This window comes from Atractosteus spatula, chromosome 2, assembly GCF_055471065.1.
Source record: "Atractosteus spatula isolate fAtrSpa1 chromosome 2, fAtrSpa1.hap1, whole genome shotgun sequence".
In the NCBI taxonomy this organism is placed as follows: Eukaryota; Metazoa; Chordata; class Actinopteri; order Semionotiformes; family Lepisosteidae; genus Atractosteus; species Atractosteus spatula.
This window is the reverse complement of record NC_142707.1, coordinates 60,292,878-60,319,214: the sequence shown is the minus strand read 5'-3', so window position 1 is coordinate 60,319,214 and position 26,337 is coordinate 60,292,878. Positions and strand designations below refer to the sequence as shown.

The 26,337-nt window shown below is 38.9% G+C and overlaps 1 protein-coding gene across 5 annotated transcripts in view; it reads right to left on the bottom strand.

The window, feature by feature from the left end:
* ehd3 (EH-domain containing 3) overlaps positions 1-19,682 on the bottom strand; it is a 44,177-nt gene extending 24,495 nt beyond the window's left edge. The window contains exons 1-5 of one of the 5 annotated variants that reach the window (XM_088934721.1): positions 19,573-19,682; positions 19,215-19,342; positions 18,783-18,980; positions 14,413-14,589; positions 8,950-9,047 (exon numbers count right to left, since the gene is read on the bottom strand). In XM_088934721.1, the coding sequence (XP_088790847.1) occupies positions 8,950-9,047; positions 14,413-14,589; positions 18,783-18,980; positions 19,215-19,222 (481 nt within the window). In that variant the 5' untranslated portion in view covers positions 19,223-19,342; positions 19,573-19,682. Of the gene's footprint in view, positions 1-8,949; positions 9,048-14,412; positions 14,590-18,782 lie in introns of all 5 variants that reach the window. The other 4 variants (XM_088934706.1, XM_088934730.1, XM_088934699.1 and 1 more) reach the window with 4 other exon arrangements.
* Between the last annotated feature and the right edge of the window lie 6,655 nt (positions 19,683-26,337).

Genomic DNA, 26,337 nt, shown 5'->3' with positions numbered 1-26,337 from the left:
ACTTGGCATGTTAAGTTCATCTGCAAAGGGCAACTTCATAAAGTCGGGCAACATAAAAAAACACATTTGTAAAACACGTACGCCATCCTTTTACAGCAGTTCAATAAAGGAAGTGGTGGTATGCACAAAGGGCCCTAAAGCTGGATGCTGAGGTATGGAGCCTACCACCTTCCACATGGGAATAAAGCCCCGTGGGCCAAATTAAATCTTACCTGGGTACCTTCCGGAGGTGAAAGGAAAGGGGGGAGAACCAGCACACTCCACCCAGGTGTCGATGGTTGGAATCGACGCCAGGACCCTGTTTTTTTGAGGCACCAAGGCTAACCACCATTCCACCTAAACAAGTACTTAAGTGCTGTTTATTTGGTCCAATATAAGGAAAATGCTAAAAAAAGATGTTTTTCCCCCTGGAAATTTCATGTCTGTAATTATGAAGAAAACATTTTGCACCTGAGCTGTAAATAACCTAGTGTGGTAATTGTTAAAATGAGGCTGCCTAACTATTCTTTATATTATTAACTAAAAGCTATTTTAAACGTTCAGCAACAATGCTAACCTACTTCTAGTAAAGAAGTAAACTTTTCCTGTTTATGCCAGTGCCTGGGTTTTAAAGAAAATGGTTTTTCATACCCTACTTTCCATTCTTTTCCTACCAATGTGTGGTTATGTGTAGTTAAATTCATCTTCTTGTTTACCAATGAGTTTTTTTTTAAATGCAAGTGTGAGCAGTCTTCAGGAGAGCAACCTTCAAGATAAACATTATAAGAACTTTGGTTTAGAGGAGAGATGTAAAACATATCTAAACATTTAATGTAGTTTGTTTTATATATATATATATCATTGTGGTACTGCGTTTAACATTTACTGGAACATTCTGGAGTAGAAAATTGTATTTTTTACTAAATGTTACAGAAATATCATTACTCATTGATCTGCTTTAACATGCTAGTTATCTAGATGTTTAGGAAGTGTTTTCTGACTGGTGTGAATATATTGTATGTTTAAGTATGAAAACAGCACAAGTTGTTGTAACGAGCCCTAAGCCAGCAGTGAGAAGTGTGCATTCATGGCAGCAGTGCCAAATTATAGGGCCCTTAGGCAGGTATTAACTCACGGGAGCTACTTATACTTTACAGAATATGAGAAACGTTTGTAAGCATAGTGACTCCAATCTTAATAAGAAGCAAAATTCTACAGCAGTGCACTCATATTTTTTTTTACTAATTAAGGACTGGAGTCATGTCAGACATTTCATTATAGAAAACACACATCTGTGACTGTAATTTTACTGTACTTAATAAAGTACTTTACCTGGGGAATTACTCAGTTTACATTTTTTAATTTTGACTATTTAAAGAAGTCTTACTTGATCCAGAAGGGGCTAAAGAATGATAACACTTAACTATACCTACAGTACCACCTCCTTGCATTTTCTCTCAATCATAGTGCAAGTTACTTAAGTACTCTCCTTCGATTCATTCGTGCAGGCAGAATTTTCTAAAGAGTCAACAACCTGAAAACCTCAAAATCCATCAGCCCTTCTTCCACGTGTCTTTGTGGATGTCTGGGAGGAATTATAGACTAACTAAACAGAGCTACCAATCCGAAGTGTTTCCTCTTCTATAAAATGTCTTGTGCTACATCTGCGATTAATCTGAAACTGAACAGAGATCGCCAACACCCTTCTCCCTGTGCGTGTGAATGGCAAGTAACAGAAGCCAAAATCAAACGAGGAGCCTAAAAAATTCAGCATATCACACCCAGAAAACAATCCTATCATTTACCTAAATTTTCATTATAATAATAATAAACTTTATTTTATATAGCACCTATTTTATAAAGGTGGCTTCTCAAAGCGCTTAATTATGAGAAGAAAGTTTTAGATCTATTCTTTGCATTTAAGTTTGTATGTTATATTCACTGCAAAGCACTGTGTTCGGCTTTGTGAAATTAGTACATTACACTACTTTTTAAATACCAACACATTTAAAGCCAGCGATAAAAAGATTCTGGTTTTCTATATTTACCAATGTAAATTTTAAATTTAAAAGTTTATCAATCAAAGCCTCTCTCACAATATGGACATCAAGGGACTTACCATCCTTATCCACTACAGTAGTGTTTGAGTGCTCATTGTTTCTGTATCATTAGTTGGGTTTTGGAGCATTTTTCTGAGGGTGTGCAGAAATGAATATAACCAAAGTAAATGCAAACAACAAACAGCAGGACTCTTAGATTATACAGTATTGCTTTTATTAAGCCATCATGCACAAACTGACACTACTGAACTTTTCATACTTTAACAGGCAAAAAGCACCTTTAACAGGCAATCTGACCATCTTCCTCATCTCACCTCTTCGACAAAGATAAAATTTACAATGCAAATGCCAATCACAGGTGAGGAAAAAGGTGCCTTCTGCGTGAAGAATGAGACTGGAATTTAAATAAGACAAGCTGCTATGCAGATGAGAAGAAATGTGCATACGATCAAGACATCTTATTCCAAAAAGTCTACATATACCTGAAATAATTTCTTTTTACACTGTGAAACTACACTGTGAAATTCACACACTATCTAAAAATAATGTTTTTGTGGTATTTTAATGAGACACACACTGCAAACTGCTACATATTAAAATGATGTACAGTACTATGAAACAATTTAATTGTAGTTAGAAGTAAGTGTTCTAGAATGAAACATCCTAGTTTGAAAAGGACTGAAGGGATTGCTCAGTTCTAAATATGCATGATACAACTTGAACAGTACATGCCTAATCCAGGGTGTGTAGATCTGGTCACAAAAATAGGTAAAAAATAATCTTTACAAAAAAGAGTGAACAGGTAAAGAATAGCAATTAGCTGGGGTTTTATCTGAGAATACCCTGCCTCATCTCTAAAGGTGCATTATAAAGATGGGTCCAGACCTCCTTCCATGTTGCTTGCCTGATGCATCAGCTTTGCGAGAGCTGTGGCTCTGAGCTTCACAGCTTTTCTAATTCCTGCTGATCTGAGCTCAGGATCCCTGCAAATGCTTGACTGGCACACCACTGTTTAGTTTCATTCTCTTGCAAAAAAAGATCCTTATTCAAGCTTTTTTCCCCATCAGTATGCTGTTTCCGAGTTCAGGAAACAAGCTATAAAGTGCCTGGTAATATCACTTTACACAGAGCTGTGGGGCAGTGTATGGCATTTAGAATTATATAAGATATGAATGAACTACTGAATAAGATTTCCCCAGACTAAAGCACAAATCACATAATTCATATGGAAAGAATACAAATTGAAAATTGAATATATATATTTTAAACAATAAAAAAGCACAACTCCCTCTATACAGTGTTTAAATAACCAACCTAAAAATAGTGGATGACCTCTTACAGTCATGAGAACTTTGACGTCTCCATATATCATAGGTTCAATTATTGATGAACTACTACTACTGTTGATGTTTTTAGGTCAAGAAGTTGGTATGTAAAATAAGAACTACTACCCGTGTCTTGACTACACCTCTATTACATGCTGCTCCTTTCCTAACACCCGTTAAAAGCTGGTCTCTCTGCTCGTTGTCCACTTGTAACTAACAAATCCCTGAAATCTCACCTGGCACCTGTAGGTTTAACTTTTGCTGCTATCATACCAAGGTTACAAATACCAGACTTGCACCCTCATGTACATAGCTATTGCCCTATTTCTAATTTGTCTGTTCTCATAAATTCCATTAAAGCCAGTGGCAGCTCAATCTCACCTTACATCTAATGAGCTCCTTCAACCTTTTCATTCTAGGTTTAGACAGTACTAAAACTGCCCTTGTTAAGGGGGCTTACTTATGATATCTGACTCTGGGTCAGAATCTTCTTCTGCTTCTAGACTTAATGCAGCTTGTGACACTGTCAATCAAAATATCCTGATGGATCACAAGGAAAATTATCTAGGGAACACAGGTACTTCCCTGCTTGGCTCCTAGCCTGTTTATATTAGTGGCTTTAGACCCAATGTTGTCCCATTTAATCAACGTGTTCCAGGGGGTTATTGCTGGGATCTTACTACTGTAATTTGTTGCCGCTACATTTTTTTTGCCAACATGGCCTTGGATTTCTCTTTTATGCAATGGACTCTTGACTCCACTTGCAGATGAGATCTGATTCTACTACAGTTTCTGAACTTTAAAAGTGTCTGTGTCATATTAAGACATGGTTGCAACAGAACATTCTTAAGCTAAACTAGGACAGATTATGCTTGCAGGCATCCAACATAAGCTTTGCAAAGTTGGTCATGTCAGTGTTGTTGTTGATACAGAAATCAAATCCAGACGTTAAACTTCGGTGTTACTTTTGACCTTTATTTAAAGTACACATTAGGGATGTCATGTGGGTATATTTCAGCTACTCGCTTGGTTAAGATCCTTGCTTTTCCCATGTGATTCTGAAATACTGATGCATGCTTTTACATCACCATTACTTTCAATAACCACTTATCCAATTGTACTTAGGAGTTTTGCAGCTTGTGTGCCAACTATAAGTACTTTGTATCAGCACATAACTCCCGTCCTCAGTACTTCGCTCTGGATCCTGGTTAAGCTACTACTGCTCACTTGTAAGATACTCAATGGTCTAGCCCCAGATGTTATTGCAAGATATTTAGCTTTTAAATCAGATATCTACTAATTCAGGCCTTCTTATTTTACCATTTACACAATGGGTGATGAAGCCTTCTCACATTCAGCACCAAGTCTGTGGAACTCTATGTACAAATAAATTGACCAACTGCCAATATTTACAAAGCTCACTTACAGAGCTATCGTTTCACTGTAACTTTTAAGACCGTTTTATTTTTGGTCTCACTGAGTCAAACTGTTGCACTTCTCTTTTTACTTCTTTTACGTGTATTAGGTGTTTGATACCATACAGTGCCTCGAGTTTCTAGAAAACCACTTAGAAATTAAATAGATATATATATATTATCTGTTGATACAATCTTAACAGGAAACCATATTATTTCTGACATCCACAAAACTTTCTGCACTGAATATTTCACCTGCAACAGAAAAAAAAAACTGACATGATGAAATTAAGAGATGGAAACTAACTGAAACCTTAAAAAGGCTCATCCAGAGCAGCACAGTTCCCATTGTGCCCAGAGCCCAAAGGGCAGGCTGCCCTATTCGTGTCTTAAGCTACCAAGCCTCCCCTCTCAATTACAGCCTGTAGAATCTTCCATGCTTTGCTTCTATCACACTGTCACAAGAATAAACAGTTTTCTGTTTGTCGATGGGATGGGTGGCCAAGCAGAAGCAGTTCCCAATAATTTCCAATATTGTAAGTCACCGTGGATAGACATATCTAACTGAAAAGCAGGTGCCAAATGCAATACGAGTTCAATATATTCCAGTGAAGATTGAATAAACAATAGCAGTGTTTTATATGCTGAAATCACTTCAGAAATGCTATATGTCAAAAATAAAATCTGAGTTTTCGGTGCAACATACAATTTGTCACTCTTGCCAGTAATGGGGAAAGAATAAACTGTATTACAAAATATACAGCAAACATTATATAATTTCAGAAATCATTATGATAGCCAACAATCATCCTGTGCAGAACATATTAATCTATGATGCTGACTTGTCATTTCTCACAAAAAAATGGGCCATTGAGATCTAAGATATTTTCAACAGCTGGATATACCACATCAAACACTGAAGTCACATAGGGAAGGAAAAGTACCAGGAAACTTGTTAAAATCTGAATATATTCATGGCTTTGAAACCATATAAATTCCCTGAAAGAGGCTTTGGGTACACCAAACAAAAACATCACAGGAGGCGAGATCAATCTTGGATGAAAATATACATCAGATTATGCCTATATTTTACATCACAATGAGCGAACAGCACTAAAAACTTACATGTTAAGATAACTGATTGTGTTTCAAAGAACTTATAAAATAATACAAGAAAGACCACAAGTTGGCCAGCCTAACAGCATATGAGTGGAATGTAAATCCCTGAAGATCTGTTCCTTTCCAAAGGCAACGCTGACTCATACATCCTGGTAGGACCTGCATTTATGATCGAGTCAAACAACTTTTTCTTGACAACCAGCCAAAGAAGTCTCTTTCTCATCACTGACAGAGGTTACCTAGATCAAATTTATTTTTTTTAACTTATACCTTTAAATATACCTTACCAAAAATGCTGATGAAAATTTTAATTATACTAACACTGCAGAAGGACAAAAAGAAGAGCATTAAGCTCCGTTTTACTGAAATACTGTATATGAAAAGCAAAAACTAAACACTATTTACAAATACAGCAATGCCTTTTTTAGCACTGAGGATTCCATTCCAGAGATAGGTGCGTTATGGGAAATGGCACTATTTGAGGCAATTATAGCCTGGATTCAATGGGAAAGCATTCCCATGAGAGATGTTTCTTGCATATGAGAGCTTCACCAGGGCATTGGTAATGGCTTCAATGATATTTTTAACACAGAATATAGTTACGGATTAAATTTATATAGAAAAGTTTATTTTACATCACAGGTACAGGAGAAATCCACTCAATGTGGCCACATACCAATACATTAAGTAAGAGCTTGTGTAGATTAACCACCATCTGCCTTCACTCCTCCAACCTGGCAGCAGGAGCTGCATGGCCCAGGATGAGGCTCTTCTTGAGGGGCTTATCACTTCTTTTTGATGAAGTAAGTTTTGAGACTTTTTGAAATGTGTATTTACCAATGGCACAACCTTAGAATAATATACTTTGATTGGCTAAGAGCTTGCATGTCATTGTTCATTGAATTTTGCCTTTAGAATACAAACACTAGAAAGATGCACAAGTACAACTATTGCACCAAGTGTGCTATAAGTGTTTCTGCCCGGCCTATATGCATGTCACAGGCAGACATTCAGCTTTTATATAGGTGTATTCTGGAATACGTAAATGACAGAGTGCTATGGTGAATCACTCCCAAGAGAGGCATTACTGTATACTTTCAATGCCCTAAATTCCCACTGTTCAATCACCAATGAGATACACATTGGTGTATCGTATGCTGGATGCTTACAAAAGAAAAAAAAGACCAAATTCATCTTGGAGCTCTTGCTCTTTAAAGGAGCAGTACTTGAATAGCTTGAAGAAGCTGGTGCAATTGCAACAGTTATGAGCTGATTGGTCTTTTGATCCCTCCGAGACTGAACAACTAGAAACACACCCATCTTAAAGAAGCAGACTGTGTAATCCTGTTTCAACAATAAGGAAAATCATTCCCAGTTTTCCTTTGCAAAACTTAAATTCTGCAAAGTGCTTAAAAGGTGCAAGCAAAGTTTTAGGAACTCTTCCACACTCTGCTTCCTGATGTATAGTACAAAAGAGGTAACAATTTGACATTTCAACAGTTTGTATTAAATTCCTCATTGGAAGGTCTAAAAGAAATGCTGCAACAGCAGAACAAATTCTTAGAAACTAATAGATTCTACATGCCTAGAAGCTGAAGTGTTTGGGAAAAGAACGCTTGTTCAATGGAGTATATTTTAAGTTAGGCATTAAACAACAGTCATCCAAGGGTTTTCAAGACAAACATGGGCACGACCAAGGAAACCACATCATGCAAAGATCTGTAAGGCAGCTCAAAAAAGACTCAACAGTACTGTGGAAAGACTGACACTTTTCAAGCCCTTCCACAGCACATCTTTAAATACCTTTTCTTGATGTTGTGTACCCCTAAATCAACAGATTGAGAAACCTGGTCCTGGAGGACCAGGTGGGGTCTTGTATTGTCTGTACCAGATTGATAGATTTCATTGGGTTTTTTTTTATCTGGAGTTTATTTAAAAAGAGTGGTTAGTTCTATTCAAATGATGAACGGATTTGTAATTAGCATAATCTCTTTACCAATTCCTGTTCTTCAGAATTCCCCTCATTCATGAATCAGTCAACTGGATTTTGCAGAAGGGGACAAAACCAACTAATGTGCAAGGTGATACATTGTTCTTCCAGCCTGAAGTGCATTTCCTGGTGTTCCTGGTGGTTTTCATTCCAGCTGAGCATGTAAATCACTTGCACTTACTGATTTGCCTGTTTAGCCCTTTCTGCACTTGACTCCACAAGTACTCTTTAAGTGTGTTGTTTTCAACAGGGATGATGTGGATACTTTTCTGAAAGCTCTCTTGAACTTACTCACTTTGCACCCTTAATTCTGACTGAACAAATTATCAATTCGTCATGAACTCACTAGCAGGAATGACAATATAGCCTAAACTCCCACAGTGAGTGTTTTTCTTCCTCCAGAGATTCAAATGGTTTAAATTCAGACAGCACATCTGAATAAGGGTAAGTCTGAACCTCAGAAATTGATGCAGGGCTGACACCAACCTAGTATCAAAAGTTGCAGCAACAGTGTTTATATCTGGACTGGTCACTTGAAGGCTGTGGGGGTTCAAAGTGAGACACTCCTGCTGTACCATTTAGCAAAGTACTTCACCCGAACAGCTCCTGTAAAATACTCAGCTGTTTGCAAGGGTGCAAACGCAAGTTGCATTGGATAAAACAGGCAGTCAAATGAATTAATAATAATACCGATTACAAACCCCAATCACATTTATAGCAGCTGAATGGTATTTAAAATATATGCGCCAAAATGTCGTCTGAAATAATTCCGGAAATTTTTGGAACAAAAAAAACAGCACAGAGACAGAAATCCCCCCCCCCCCCCCCCGTGACCTGGGTTTGAACCACTGCCCTAACAACAGGACGTTTCACAGTTCTACAAACGAGTTGGGACACTGTGACAACAGAGACTGAACTCGCTTGCCAAGGCACCCTTCAGCATTATAACCCTGTCTTACCAATCACAACAGTGTAGAAGTGGTTTTCCTGCCGTGTTTGTGAGATACATTTTTAATATCATCCAAAGTGTACCAGTAAACCTACAGTAGGAGGACACTTACCCCTGCTGATCCTCTGCTTCTCCCCTGAAAGAATTCCTGGAGTGTCAATCACACTGATGCTCTCCAGAACACGGTTGGGCAGCTGGGCGCACACAAACCTGCAGATTGCAAGGAGAGAAGCCTGTCCTTAAAACTTTTCAGATTACATGCCATACCAAGAAATTAACATTAGAGTGCTGTAAACTAGCACTGCTGAACTCCTTAATTTCTAATTTAATAAATCCCACTTATGTTTCAGGCTTGTACTGAGGCGGTACATGGATATACTCATATACTTGTCAGTTTCAGCATTGTGCGGTTGTCCACATTTATCTTCTGCAAAGAGCTGCAAGCTTATAAAACCCATTCTTGACCATATTACAATCTGCAATTAAAAGAGCTTTCCAGCTTCTCATTTCAACCCAGGCTGTACGACATGCCCCATCAGCTACAGTACATTGCAGGCTGCTAGAAACTGACACAAGGCTGGGAAGAACAACTACCCAGATTTGCTCATGATTGAAAGAGTTGAAAGAGCACCCACAAAAACTTCCTGTTTCTACCAAAGATGGTTTCAAAATACCAACAGTGAATGCACCAAGCAAACTACTAAGCACACAACCCAATACCAATTGTTTAACAATGCAAGGAAGAACAAATTAGATAACATCTTGCCTCTAATAGAAAGCATGGCCTCAATGGTATTTCTCACATGGAGGGATCAGTAACTGACTTCTAAAAAATAAACTACTGAACTCAGATAAATGGAATCCCTCTTTTACAATTTTGCGAGCTAATAAAAAGGGGATTAACCAATTTCATTGTGTATGGTTGAGGTACAAAAAAGGACAGTGTTCATTGCCAGCATCACTGCTAATTGCACATATATATGGTTAGATTTGTGGGTCTTTAAACTGACAAAATGTATTAGTGCATCTTCCATTTAAAATTATGTAGACCTATTATCATCTCTATTCAAAGTGGTAGAAGAATTTTTAAACCTCTTCAAATGCTGTAAATTAGTGAAGTTAACCGTTTTTCCCCATTTCCGCATTAACATGTACTCATAACACTGTAATCCTAAAACCATTCCTCAAATATAATCCTAAACTAGTTGATAAAAAGCAACTCCTCTGTTATATTCTACAAAGAAACATCCCAATTTTCCATTCAGAATGGGATGTAAAAAGAGAGATCAAGCAATAACTATAATGCTGAAAGAATTTCACATTTGACCTCTTTCTGTTTCATTCTCTTGGCTCGACTCTTTCTTTCCTAAAAACATTTGCATAAACATCAGTGCCAGTCCAACTTGACCCACAAACAACTTGCCATGCAACAACAATTCAGCCTCCTCTACAATAGAGCAGGCCACATTCACAAAAAAACCTCTGTAAATGTGTTTGGTCCTGTAATCCTGTATCCAGATAGCTTGTTTTTTTTGTTCATAGTCAACTATCAGAGCTTACAAAGATAATGAATGGCATTTATGAGTCATTCATTTCAAATATTTCAGGTCAAATTACTGAAGTTACTTTTTGTGTTGCAAAAGAGTGGAATGGAAACAACCAACAGTTATGTAAAACATGCTTTAGTCTGTCACATGTCTAGTAAGAATACAGTGCTGATTAAATGTTTATGAATCTCAAAGATAAATATGGAATTTTTATAGTTATACCATGATAGCCAGCAAAACAACTTCTTGAATAAAACCAAGTCTTTATTTAAGTATCCAAAAGGGTTTATAGTAACCAATTCCATGTCTCTTGAAACAAGATGATGTGGAGTTAAATGATTAGTAACTAAGGTACAGGGGATGTGAAAAAATAAGTGAACTCCTAGCTTCATTCCCTCAATTAAGGGAATCATTTAGAACATGGTGTTTAAATAATTAGGTGCATCTTGAATGCTGATTATAGAAGGACCCACTATATATAGAGACCTAAAACATGGTGAGTTTGGTCTTCACCATACAGTTGTACAGAACCAAGTCATGTCACGATGTAAGGAAATCACGGGTTACTGATGCTCATCTGTCCAGAAAAAGTTACAAAATCATTGCCAAGTATTTGGGGCTCCACCAATCCACAGTCTACACATGGAGAAAGCTCAAGAGCAGGCCCAAAAATGTACTTATAAATAACGCAACCATACAAAAGTTACACTAGGGCACATTCTGTATGTACAATTTGTGCATTCCAGAGTTCTAATTACTATGGAGTTAGAAAATTGCAGAATTCTTCCTCTGTAATTTAAATACACAACTAAACACCATAAAAAATGTCAAAAAGGGAGCACCTGCACCCTGAGAAAATAAACTGCCTAGGACTAAATCATACTCTTTAAAACACAGAGATGCCCACAAGTGAAAGGTAACCAATTAACCTATTCAAACAACTTTTCATTCAAAATAGGAGAGACTTTTTCACAACATAGTAAATCAATGCAAGATAAGTCTAACTGATGAGGAACTAATGTGAATGATAGACTCAGTGCTACACTGATTAAGTCCTGGGACCTCAACTGCTTCCCTTCCTGTGGGCTCATATTGACATAACAATGCAGGTTCCAATGGTATGACACTCCTGTAACAACTGCAGTCTCGCAGGATGTGAATGCGAGTTATGCCATTGACTTCTTACCAAATATGAGACCATTTGAAGATTGGTGGGATGAGATGGAATAACGTGCAGCATATAAGGTTCAGGCACCAGTGAACAGGTATACCGATTGCAGAGATGAACGGGACAGGATCCCAAAAGACTGCATCTGCAACCCTGAGCAAAGCATGCACTTCTGAAGTACAGTTTAACTTGCGTCCCAGGGTAGTCACACACAGACTACCATCGCTCTAATGAAAGTACCAATGTCAAGTTCAATAAAATGTCAGTGGCCCTGTTAAAAACTTCGTGATTATAATGATGTGAATCTATTGCAGAGATTGTGTTTCTTTGGATGTGCAGTGAAAAGTGTATTGGGACACTGAAGTGAAATGTCACATTTGCTGTGTACTATTGAAAACTGTGTTCCAGATCAAAAGATAAATTGAGGCAGAATTATAGAACATCAGGAGATTTTTAAGAGATTATGCAGTCTCTTTTTGTTGCAATTTGGGGGTTTTTCTATATGAACTGCTGTTGTCTTTCTTGGACAAACTGGTCTTTGTCAGTTGTTTAGTACTAAACACTGCACCACCTGACCCCCCATCAAGACATTCCTTACAAAATCAACAGAAATGCCCAATCTCTCTGCAACAGGTCAAATTGGAATTTTCTTTGCTCTCATCTTCACAATTGCTTGGTCTTCTGTCATAGACAAGTCTCTAGTCTTCATCTGATTTACAGTATGGCTTTCAGATTGAGAGGCAGACCCAAACCATGAGCTCCAAAAGGCTGGAACCATGGCTATATATTCACAGTTTTTTTATGTTTTCACAATTAGTGCAACATAGAACATTTGAACAATAAGAAACACTTGTGGCCATGTCTCCCATTATTTACTCTCACCTAAAAAGGTGGGATTAAGACATTGTTCTGACATGGGTAAACATCTGCAAAACAATACCCATAAACAAAAGCTGAAATGCTACAGTATATGCTAAACGCTACATATTAATGTTTTCATCCCAATATGTCAAAATTAACAATGTCATTTTCTGTGGATATGAATGTTTCAGGCATTCATTTGTTTGAGAAGATAAAGAAATGGGAAATATGTTGCCCAGCACTATAAAATAGCAGGGGAATCCATGGCTGTTCTTTGCCCTAAAACCCAGCACCATATTTTGCACCTGCTGCACTTCAGGCTACATTTCATAGCTCTGCAACATAAATTACATTATATAGTTTTGCAACATAAATTATGTAGCTTGTATTTGAAAACTGTGTGGAACTTTAAAATTCAGCAGCTCTACTCTGGGCTAAGAAATAAGCCGATGTTTAAAGAGATATATGCGCTTAATGTTTAGTGTACGGGGGACAGAAAATTCAATTATGACAAGTACTGTCATGTTTAATTTTGCCAGGGAGAAATCTGTTAACTGTTCCAAAGATGTCAACTTCTATGTAAATTGGCTTTATGTTGAAACATTGCAGATCATTCTCAATCACCCACGCTAAAAGTATCAAGTTAATATAAATTTTGCTTCTGAAGCAACTTGGAAAGGAAGAGCATAACAAATAGAAAGGTCCTGTCAAATAACAGCTGAGACTGTTAGACAACTTCAGTAACTCCAGGGGCAAAGAAAATGGCCTCACTGACAAAACCTTGTCCAGTATAACAATTAAATAATGAGATAAAGTAGCATATTCTCACAATGCACTACTTAAAAGAAAACTGGTTGTAGCAAATGGAAACTGAACTCAAGAGACAAAATAGAAATTTGAAAAGGACTGACCCTTTAATGTACGCACAATGCTTTTTAATATCATACCGAGACAAAAGGCCAGTTTCTTTACAAATAAAAAAAATCTAAAGAAAATATTTAAAAAGTAGCGTTCAACATCTGTAATGTCTCTCAATACATAGGTTTTTTGGTTTAGAGCTATCAGATTTCATTTAAACTAAACTCTCCTGAATTCAAAGAATAACAAGTCAAACGACAACTTCATTATGGGTCACCAGCATCTATAGTAACGGCCATTTTACCAAATAATCCACAAAGAATTTCTAAAACGAGCCTAAAGGAAAGTGAAAGAGGAAGAACAAAAATAAAAGCATCCCTGTTCTCTATTCTTGTAATAGTTGGTGGTTTGGAAATTTCATCACCCTACAATGAATCTTTGGTGAAAGTCTGTAAATACTGAACACTGCAAGTTTTTAAAACACCATATTAGTTTTTGAGGTTTTGATCCTGATAAATGACACTTCCTAAACCACAAATGGCACAACAAAAAAAATGCTGCGCGCTCACTGTAACATTGTACAAGCAGCCTCTGACAAATGGTTTCGAGCATTTGTGCATTTGGCATAACCGATGTATTTGGAGGTATGTGTATGATAAATGTTCATAGCAACAATCTGATTAAAATCCTGAGGAAAAGTAGAAGAAAGGATCCCTCACCTGAACACACCCAAAAGAGATTTTTCTTCTGTCGATTTTTCACCACAGAATTAAACTGTACTTGTTCCTTCACAGCTCAAAGCTGACACAGTTCCCCACTCAAACTACAACATGTACGTGTTTGAATGTGATCTTTACTTCAAACATAGCTCCTGCCAGTAAACCATTTAGTAAAAATTTAGATAACAAAAACATTAAACGATGGAGCAGCGTGTCAACTGAGGGACCTTTGCTGTATGTACATATTCTGAAAACATGTCTGACTCTTGCAAAACAGTTGAGCTATTGCAAATAATCCCTTCACACCTTTATCTGGATTATTTTTGCCCCTTAATAATCTTTTGAATCGAGTGCTGGATTTTCTTCGTTGTGGTACACAGCAAGGACAAGATACCTGAAAAATAAGAAGCTTTCCAACTCACCTATTGAGAAAAGCATTGCCGAACGCATTGAGCTTTCTGAAAGGCTTCTTCGGATCCACCACCAGCGCGTTTCCAGGGATCAACCCTTCCACATCACCATGCATTACCGCAATAAAGGAGTCGGTCGTGGGCTCCGGGCCAATTCGCATGCCAGGGAAGTCCTGCTCCAAGAGGTACCTTTCCAAATAAAAAGAAAAGCAATGAGAAAAAAAAATCTTCCTGAGCGCTGGGCTGTATCTTTCTTCTAAATGAAAAAGATTGACCAATCTTATCTTCTTAGTCTACAGCCTTTGCTTGATTCCTTCAACATGTGTTTCATTTCAATCTTAAGTATAACCTTCTGTCTACAGAACGGTTAAAAGTTAAGAGATTCATTTCTCTAACTTTCACAGGACGTATTCCAAGGACTGGGGGTGAGGATCATGGGCAACATATAACTTAATTCATTTGTCACTGAGTGACACTATTCTAAAATGTGAAGTGTATATGTGTGAAATCTTCTCCTGAAAGCATTTTTGTGCTGAGTAGTCACAGTTCCGAGCCATTCGCCCTGAAATTGGCTAGTTTTTTTCTCCAGCTGTGAACGCCCTGCCTATGACGTAAACCACAATGTATCATATACATGGAGAATGAAGCACAGAACAGAACACAAAGTGTGAAAAACTGATGCTTATAAGACTATATACTGTACATACAGGTTAAAGATGAAAGTACATTAAGCCAATACAACTTGTGCCCTGCGCAGTATTCTTGAAGCAGTCATCTCCACATAAGATATATATTCTGCCTCTGTTTCAGTTGCATTTGATAACCTGCAGAGCAAGACCTCAAAACTGTTCACTGAGCAAAATGATTCAGAGTTGGTTATGCGCTGAAAAACAATCACCGTTGATTCCACCGGATCACAAAACCTACAGCAAGTACCATTATTAAGACTACATGAATGATTCCTATCCTGTTCTTTATTGAAACCTTTCCAGAACAAAACAATGCTGGAACATTAATCTGCAATTATTGAACAATGAAAAGGTGGTTCACATACGTACTTTATGAACCACACCATATTAGAGGTTCATAAAGGAGACAAAAGGAGGTTCATAAATTACAAAGGAGACATGCAGATCTTTTCTATGGTATTTTTTCATATTTACCAGGCTGCATTTAAAAAGGGTATGCCATGGGAAACAATGAACAATGTTTAGCTAGAAAGGTATTGTAAAAAGAATTGCTCAGGATGAAACCCCAGCACTTCTGCCTATTTTGGGGAAGAAGCAATAATGTTTTCAAAGACAAAGTTCTCCATATTATTAAGTGTCAGATGCCTATCAAACTTGGCATAGCGTTTAAAACTTTCAAAAATTCACAGTTCTGACAGTAGAATAGCTAACAAGATCCGACACCTGCTCACCTTCCCTCTTTCACTGGAGTCCAGCTCATGGCTTGTCGTTACTTGAGAACATGATTTTTTTCTTGGATGAAATCTCTGCTGAGCAATAAAGATTCTTCACAGCAAGTCATTCCTGACAGCCACAATGACGTCACATACTGGAAACTGCTGAACCTTTCCAAAACATTACTTTGATGACTACCGCAAAGTCAGGAGAACAGAAAACAATCAAACATCTTGACATTAGTCTATGTAAAGTTTTATTTCTTATTTCAGAAATGTCTTACATTTCCCCACCTTTTAAATGTTTTTTTGCATTTTTTCATTTAAAAGAACTTGTCAAGCACCATGTCAGTTTAACCTCCTGACTTTGATAATACAACACAAAAGGAGCTCCTTCCTAAAGTGAGCGGTAGCTCTGTGGCTAAGGATCTGCGCCTGTGGCTGGAAGGTTGCTGTTTCAAATCCCGCGGCTGGCAGAGAAAATCTACTCTGCGGGGGCCCCTGAGCAAGGCCCTTAACCCCCAACTGCTCCAGAGGTGCCGTATAAATGTCTGACCCTGTGTTCTGACCCCAAGATTCTCTCCCCACTGTCTGTGTGTCTCATGGAGAGCAAGCTGGCGTATGTGAAAAGACAAATTCCTAATGCAAAAAATTGTATATGGCTTATAGAGTTCTCTCGCTCTTATCTTATCCAACAATCACTAAGCACATCTCTTAAATGAGGCCAGAAAACCAGAAGCACATCACATCACTGGTACATATGATGTCTGTAGCACTAAGGCAGCTGGAACCTCTTCTATGAGCAATATAATAGAAAAAAACTGAATTAGAGTCCTATTTTGCAAGACAATACTTATGGAATGGCTTTATCCAGTATGCAATCTTCTTTGTTCTGTAAAACATCCTACTAAATTTACAGTGTTCTACAGAACTAACACTCAGGCAAAATGCAAAATTCACAGATCCGTCACATTCACAGATGTCTAAAAGAAAAAGCAACTCATTCTACTCCACTAACAGTGCCTCCTTGGCCTAGATGGGACGGTACACAGTAGTTTTAATTGTATTTGCCAGCACATAAAGGTTTACAACTTTTTGTGTTTACCAAATTTACAAATTGCTAAACCAGCTGCCCAGAATATGCTTATCTGACAGGGATAATCCACTAACTGCCGATCTCCACTGCAGTGTGTGATGGAGGGGGTAAAAATGTACAATATAATCAGAAATAATAAAGCTTACATTTCATAACTCAGCAGTTGTGAGGAACCAAGTATTTTCACAGGATGAGAGAATTCCATAAGTAAGCTGGGAATTACATCTGGACATTGTATTTAAACAAATACTTGCAGCTTTCCTGCCCAAACCTATGCTCTAACAACTCTTAAGAATGGAAGCAGAAGATGGCCCACTAACACTGGCACTGTTCAGCAGGAACATCCTATTAGGTCTTCAGCAGTTAATAAGCTTTCATTATGTATGGTACAAGAAGAGACAAATACTTAACTTCCAGCTACTCAAAATCAACTGCTCTGGACCAAACTAAACCATGCACTACCAATAACAGTCGCTGAAATACCTTCCAATTCAACAGGAATACCTGTGGATATACTTTACTGTATTTTTTCCAAGGAGTAAGCAGGTCTAGGCATTATTTAAGCCAAAACTTACTTGCATAATCCCAACTTTTCTTAGGTTTTGGTTTTACAAACTGATTTCACAACTGAATGTTTTCCACAGACCATAGACAATCAGTGGCAGGTATTTTAAAAGGATACAAAAAAAGACTGTATGGTAAATGCCATACAATAAACAGTAAAGACAAGTAAACATAGTTCTGGTTATGATCTGACAAAATTAACTGCAAACAATCTGACAATACACCACCAGACAGCTATACTGCAAACTGGCACGACAGTCAATCTGATTAATTCTTGTAAGTCTGTGTGCTGAACCAACAGTGCAAATTACAAAGTTTCATCCAGGTGAAGTTTGTAAGAAACAAGATGCTTCTGTGACAGTGCCCAACCTTTAAAACTCAATTATCAGTAACAGAAACATGTCAAGAGATATTTAATGCACACGACTGCAGTTGAATGGGTCATTAATACTGTATAAATGCCTAAGAAGACGCACTCACAGGCTAAAGCACAGACAGTTAAGGTCTAGTTCATGTAATCCTCAAAGATAAAGTTATAACATAGAACACCAGGGTTAAGGGAACCACATGTCACTGGGTCATTTGTTAGTCTATGAGGGAAACTATAGCTAGCATGAATCTTAAGTTTATAACAGTTCACGGGCTTGTGCTTAGGAGCACCAAGATTTTCTTTTCCAGGGGTATCTGAAATATGACTCCTGCATATTTCACAATCTGAAGCTCATACTGCACTGTAGCAGTCTGAGCTTCTTCAGACTGTGGCCTTATGAAAGGACAATGCCAGTCACATCTGATACAGGCCTTAATTAAATTTAAAATACATAAACTAACCAGCGGAGGAACCTGTACTTTAAAAAGGAACTGTGACATACATACGGCAGTAGCAGGTTGTTTTCATTACTGCATTTACAATCGCAAAATAATGAGTTGCTGCGTTTCATAATACAGTGGGGTGAGGGACAACTCATTTCTATGTCACGCAATGTTTTCACAGCGGTATACTATGTAATGTCTGGATTTATTGAGGTATTTATTACTGTACATCTGCTCACTGAATGATCAGTAATTTTATTAAATGAGGGCCTTACCCTTCATATACACAAGTCTACAATAACGTTGGCAAATAAGAAAAAGGTCACTTCTTATGTTACCACTATAATATGCTCTGAACAATATAAAAACTAATTAACTTTGCGGCTGAATAATACTGGATTATTATCAATGAAAATAACAAATTTCAGTAATGTGATATGAGCAAACAAGAGTGTGCAGCGCCTGCTGTCCAATATTCATTGCAGACACGCAAATACCTGAACTTACCGAATGAAGCTGGTCTTCCCAGTGGAGTACTGTCCCACCAGCAGTATCATTGGTTTGTTGTCAAAGTCGGCATCCTCCAGCGCCGGCGAGTGGAACTCGTGAAATTTGTAGTGCTCTTCTAGGGGCAACAGCTTCGTCTTGTACAGCTTCTTCAGCCCCTCGCTCACGGTCTGAAACACTTCAGGGTCCTTCTTCCTCCTGTCATCATTACCCAACCAGCTGAACATGATGCAATTCGGTAATCGATAACTTTACACTATCAATAATCTGTGCAATTTAAAGAGTTGGAGTGTTCTTTGAAAACACGCAGCGTGGTTACTAAATTGCGTAGTGTTCCCCCACTTTAAAGAAAAAGATACTTTCTTTGCAATCGTTTTTCAGATGGCGTTCTTAAAAGCTTTTCAAATGTGTTAGTATTTAATCAGAACATACTTCGCCATCAAAATTTCTTCATTGACAGCGTCCTCTCTTTCCAGGTAACCACAATCCGCTTTTTGCTTTAAAGGCCGAGATCGCCAAAATGCATTCAGCTTTATCTTGAGATGATCTCGCACTGTCTCCTGTAAAAACGTTACACATAGAGAATTAAAAGCACAACCCAAGATTTCATTCAAACTGCAGAGGAATCCGAGTAGAAGTCATGTTTACAGCATCTCTTCTTACATTTGAAATACTACAGGAACAAACGTGTCCTTCGACTGTGACCCCTCAAATTACGTACTTAACACTTTAAAAACGTAAATGACTACAATAAATTTTTAAAAATGTGTAATTAAGACGCTATGCCTACTGCTCTGTACAATCTCAGACGACCACAGGTTCCCCGGCTTCTTCACTGCAGCTGATTTAAATACCAGACCTTTGGAAATATGATCCTACAGGAAATGCCCAACTACTGGCAAAGCCCCACCCATGACACTAGAGGACTGAAGTCACTGATGTCAGCGCCATATTAGCGGAAGAGGTACTATCTCCGCACGTCGTAGAAACGCCTAGAAAACAATCATTTACTTGTATTTGCGGCAACGACTAAAACATAGCTCCATCTGGCGGTTGTAATAGTGAATTCATTAAATTAAATGATACCAAAAGGTATTTCAAAAACACGTCTAGTGGAAAGTTGCCTTCAGAGCGGGCGTTTTTGATTAAATCGTTGTTATTCGATCCTACTCATGGATGGCCGGTCTGTATATTTTCCATATCTATTCAAAACAACAGCACCTGAAGATCTGGAATAATTGATTAAAGTGATCGAATAAAAAAATAACAAGCTCATTAAGGTATTAGTTTTTAATCTATAGCTGAGTGGGAATGAAGATATACAGATACAGCATGACTAGAATTGGAAAGCCCTGAATTAAATTGTTTCCTAGCACACCAAACTTTCGTTTTACATTAATCTGCAGTATTTCTTGTCATCAAAGAAACTGAACTACAACACTTAATTATCAAACTAGACACTGATATGTTATATCACTAATACCCACTACATCATGTCTTCCGGTTTTCATTCCAAATAATCTGGAATCTCAACGATTGTAGTTGAATCAGTTAAATCAGTTATGCCATTAACTGGCCTAAGTCACCTGTTTCCATATCCGTACTCATCGATAATTATTGTAACGACCACGGGGCTCGGCACGGAATGGAGCAGGCATAGAACTCAGGAAAAGGGGTTGAACAACACATTTATTAACCAGAACCAGGGAAAGGTTACCACACCCAGGGACAGGGGTTACAGCGCTGCATCTACACTAACAAAGACACGGGAGGGAAGAGGCCTCCTCACGCCACCTGCCTCTTTATATACAGTCTGGTTTCCCCAAGACCTGGCTTTCTTGAGGCATGTAACAGAGTAAATGTCCTTGATGTTCGGTAGCACACAGCCAGTAGTGTTTTGAACCAGTTTCACCACCCTCTGGAGTACCTTGCACTCCCTGGTGGAGCAGTTACAGTACCAAACCAGGCAGTGATGTAACCGGTTAGGATGCTTTCAGTGGTGCATCTGTAGAAGTTGGAAAGGATGTGTGAAGGCATGTCGAACTTCTTTAGTCTGCGGAGAAAGAATAGGCGCTGCCGTGCTGTCTTGGCTATGAGGTTGGTGTGGTGGGTCCAGGTTAGATCGTCTGTGATGTTGACACCTAGGAATTTGAAACTGTTGACTCTCTCCACTGCAGACCCGCTGATGTGAATGGGTGCCTGGTCTGTTTCTCGATTTTTCCTGTAGTCCACAATCAACTCTATAGTTTTGCTGGTGTTCAGAGAAAGGTTGTTGCCCTGGCACCATGCTGTCGGCGTTTCTACCTCCTCCCTGTACGCGGACTCATCACTGTTTGTGATCAAGCCGATGATCATTGTATCGTTCCCAAACTTAATGATGGAGTTCATTTTGTTCCTGGCGACGTAGTTGTGGGTGAATAAGGAGTAGAGGAGAGGGCTGAGCACACAGCCGATGTTCAGAGTCAGGGTGGAGGATGTATTTGTGCCTACTCTCATCACCTGCGGTCGGCCTGTCAGAAAGTCCAGGATTCAACTGCAGAGAGGGGAGCTTAGTCCTATGTCCCGGAGCTTGGTGATAAGCCTTGAGGGGAAGATGGTGTTGAATGCTGAGCTATAATCAACATACAGCATTCTCATATATGTTCCTTTCTTATCTAGGTGTGAAAGGGTAGTGTGTAGAGCAGTGGTGATGGCATCCGCAGTTGATCATTCAGACAGCTAACTCTGGTTTTCTTGGGGATTGGAACAATGGTGGTTTTCTTGAAGTAACGGGGACTGTGCATTGAGTGAGGGAGAGATTAAATATGTCCGTGGAGGTGTCTACCAGTTGATCTGCGCAAGCCTTTAATGTAAACTAAAGCAGAAACTTTTTCCAGAGACTGGGAATGTTAAAAAAGCATGTGGATGAAAGTTCAATGGGACTTGGAAAGACCAGCTGAATAGTTTAACTAAAAGGTTTCTTTGGCCTTGCTATTTTTCTCTGCATGCAAGAGCTGGGTAAATTCCCATGATCTCAAGGCCTGTTTTTCTTGAAACTCTGCAATTTTAAAAGTCTTCGTCTCACAGCTTGGGTGACCTCAGGAACTCTTGGAACAGTTACACTCAGCCCTTGGATCGACGGTTTCACACTCCATCAGAAAAGACTAGTACAGTACTGTATATAAAGTGTGCACCCTAGAGATGCACACAGATGTGTAGATGTGTAGGGATGTTAAACATCCCAAAGGATGCTCCCCCATACTTAAGCACCAAAATTAAAGGAACACTATGGGGTACTGTGCTGCCTCCCTGACACTCACAGCACATACTGTACCTTGTCAAATTGCAACCATACCAACCTTCAAACTAAACTTCAAGTAGCCTATGTTAACAGAATGAAAGCTAGTCTGATTCAGTGGCCAAGCAATGATACTTCATTTTCTGGAGTGCTTTGAACCTTGAAATAAAAGTTTGCTATATATATGTCACAATCAATTAACTGTATTTATTTATCACTTTTCATCCTAAAGTATCACAAAGCACTTTACATATAGGTGGGGACAAGCTTTATCCATCGCTGTAGTGCAATTCCACACCTGGGTGATGTGCTGTGGCCATTATGCACCAGCATGATGAGCATTTTTAAAATCAATTAAATTATGGGTAGACCCAAGTGCAAGCCCAATGTGGAATTTAGTGGGGGTTGCAACCCTACTCTTAAATACAGTGCAATGGGATCCTTAATGACTGAGTAGCCAAAACTGCAACAATAGTTTTTAATGTTGGGGCCACAGTTCAAAATTTAATTCAGTGGAAGTGACCCAAAACCCCTCAGTGCAGCATTGTTTTTTATAAATTCTGGTCCTGTGGTAAATGTGCTACTTTACTATCCATCAACATGACTTAAAGTGGCAACCTAATGTCCACTGGAGGTCTCCCATCCAGATAATAACAAGGCTCAGCCTTGCTTAGCTGCTAAGATGTGATGAAATCCAGCTGGAAGGAGATAGCATTTTGTGGGACTTGTTTCCTACTGTTTCGATTATTTGCATTACTCCCAGACAGCTTGCGCATGTCACACAGGCCCTACAATAACACAAACGCTGGCAGTCTTACACAGGAAAAGCAGCACCTTGCTTCTGTTTTTACAGCTCCAGAGACCTTAACTGCTTCCACAGAGCCTTCACTCAGTGGTCAATTTTCCATCAATCTGAGCCAGCCAGCAATCTGCAAGAGATCTCAGACTTCACCCTTGTAGTGACCATCTGACCGGGTAATCAAAAGCTTTGTATCATTACACTCCCCATATTTTAAACAATACAAAGTTGTATGATTTTTTATAACCTACTTTTTCATCTTTTTCTCTATCTTTAAACATAGTTTATGAGCTCAATTGTCTTAGATGCAGATTGTAGTTGGAACTGGAAAACCCTACTGTACAACTCAAATGAACACCCTTTACACTGGGCATTCCTTTTCATTCCTGTCATTTCATTCCATTTTGAAGCCTATCCTTTTTCAAAAAAATCTTGAAAATCTCGTCTAATTGATGGCAATGATACTCCAATATACTGTACAATAGTTTTTCTTAGAAGGCTGGTGTCTAGATCTGACTAAAGTGAAGCTGACATGTAGGGTAATACAGTGTTAGAGGAGTGCACTTGACATTTTAAGGCAGGCAATGGCTGAATTGAAAGAAGCAAGAAAGCCAACAGGAATTATTAGTGCTTCCTCACAGCAATTTGGGTTCTGGGCTCAATTTCAGGCATGGGTGCCTTCAGTGTGACATTCACATATTCCCCCATGGGAAGTTCTTGTCTTTTTTTTTCAAATATTTCAGTTTCCTCCTGCCTTCTGACTAGGTTAATGATGTCTCTAAATGTCTCTGAACATTTTCAGAATGTTTTTGAATTCCGTTTGCATCCTCTACAGCTTTTCTGAATCTTTTTATTTTGGTATCATTGGCAAACTTGCCTAGTTTGCTAACTATATCAGCCGAGATCATTGATAAGCATTACAAAGGGCAGTGGTCCCAATGCAGGCAGTTGCTGATATACGTTGGAACCAGAAAGTCATGTTATATAGTGAAACGATGTACAGTATAAAGGGGAATTTTAACTCATAAGAACAATATAAAAATGGAGGGTTCAGGACTGTAAGAGTGTAAACTTTTCTCTTGTGACTCAAAGTGGGAGGCTCTTCCCCCATAAGGATTCATGGAAGAGTTGGGTTAGTTACCATAAGTTAGACTGTGTTTCACTTGTACTGTAGCTACCCAAATACAGTACTGGGGTCCAGTTACAGTATAGTCCAGGTTACATTCTTAAATAACATAATTTGTAGTAATATGACTTATAAAGGGAAATTAATATCTATATGGAAATCTGTAATTAGCTTGAGATATATTCCTTATAAAAAACAATAATTAGAAACAGAAGAATAGTGTCACCAACTCCTTTAAAATTGTAGCCAAAACCAACAAGTCAATTGCTGCTTCAGGGTAGGGCTCTTTTCTACACACAGTTCATGCATTTGAAGCTAGTGATGTCACCTTGGTCCACATATGTCAGAAGTCATTGTTACTCAACTCTCACCTTAAACAACCAATCAGGAACCTGCAGGGCATGGTAACCCCACGTGGTTCTCAAATGCCCGCCAAACTCTCAACCAATCATTGCACATCTGTCACGATCGTAATCCCTCCTCTTAAGGGCGCTCCAACCCTTTTGTATTTTAGTTGATTACATGTACCTGCCCCCTGTTCTGTCTCCTCATTTAAGCCTGGTGCTCTCACTATGCATGGCTCAGCACTGGGAGATGGACGCCCGGATCCCGCCTACCAGTGGGTCCAGGAGAGACCCGACGGCATAGGCTTCATCACAGAATCCTGACCATCTGAGTCCGGGGCTTGGAGTGCCTGGCCTTGTCATTCTGGTTTTATTCCCTGTCCCTGTTCCGGATCCCGTTTCGGATTTTAACTATATTCGTTTAGTCTTGGATGGATCCCCCGGTTTTGGACTTTGGACTGCGCCCCGGATTTCCCCTTTTGGACTGTCTGGACCTGTTTGTCCTTGCCACGCCTCCCGAGCACCAGATCATCGTCGTCATGCCCCACTGTCCCTCTACCTGTCCTATCTCACTGTACCTCCCACTTACTTCCGGATTATACCGTCTGCATAGGGTCCTGAACTACGCTTCGCGGGAGCCTGGACCGGCTCCTGTTACAACATCTGTGTCTTGGTTAAAACAGACTGCACAAGCTCAGAACCTTGCTTCTCTGGCCATTTTCGCACCCTTAGAGACAATCACTTGACTGCCAGTGCTGTCTGTGTAGGGACTGGAACCTTGTTTAATCAAAGCATCAGCCGGGTAATGCCCTTACGTGAGAATTCTTGCCAAGGTCTGGACACTAGCTAAAAGTCAGTGTGGATGCTTCACTTGATCACCGAAGTATACGTTTGGACTCTTGTTGACAATGGTTAAACCGTGTAATCCAGGCACTGCAAAGTTTCAGACTTAAAAATGTTCAGATATTGCAAACAATCTCTCGTCCTAAAGCTGATTTGGACCCCAAAATCCAGAGCTCAGCGTAAAAATTGTCTATGTACTGTGTGAATGCTAACCTTAACCCTAGCTGGGGTGTCAACTGACCCATTGCTCAATCAATAACTGAATCCCTCTGGCATTGGTTTTTGACATGTTCCCCCACACAAAAAGTATGAGTGTGAAACAATCAAAAGTAGTGTTAAAAGCTCTAGCAAATGTTTTAGATTCTAAAATGTTTGCTTGCAACTTTTGATCCCAATGACTCAGTTTTGGGATACAAATACCGAGAGGTGCACCGCATTATCCAGTCACCGAAAAGTTTCCAAAGAAATAAGATTTCAGATAGGAGAAAAAAATCACTATTCTTAAAGGTGACTTGGGCCCCAAAATCCAGTGATGAGCTTAAAAATTCCTACATTTACAAGAGGTTTTATCAATGCTTTAGTTTGTTTCACACTCATACCTTTTGGCTGGGGTAACGTGGCAAAATCAGAGACCAGTTGGGCTTCAGATGTTGATTGCAGAACTGCTCAGTTGACACCCCAGCTAGAGTAAGTATTAGCACTAACACATTACATAGACAATTTTTATGCTGAACGCTGGATTTTGGGGCACAAGTCAACTTTAGGACAAGTGATTTTTTTGCTCCTTTCTGAAAATAAGATGGGGCCTCATTTAGGAAAGCACAGCAACACTTACTGTAATTCTGTCTTATTTATAAGCATTGCTGCTACACTAGGCACAACCTCACTGATAGAATCAATGGACCAAGGTGGCATCACTAACTTCAAATGCATGAATGCCAATTGGATGTTGCCGCAGAGACAGAGGCTGCCAGCTGGTCTTTTGTGTCCGTGCATTGGGAAATACAGTACCAATCCATATCTGGATAAGTAACCCAACATTCTACATTGCCAATCAAGAATTCAATTGTATCTCAACAAGCGTTGATATTAATTTAATTCATATGAGTAATGTATTTACTTTTGAGTATCTAATGTAGAAGTTGTATTAATGAAACTGATTAACA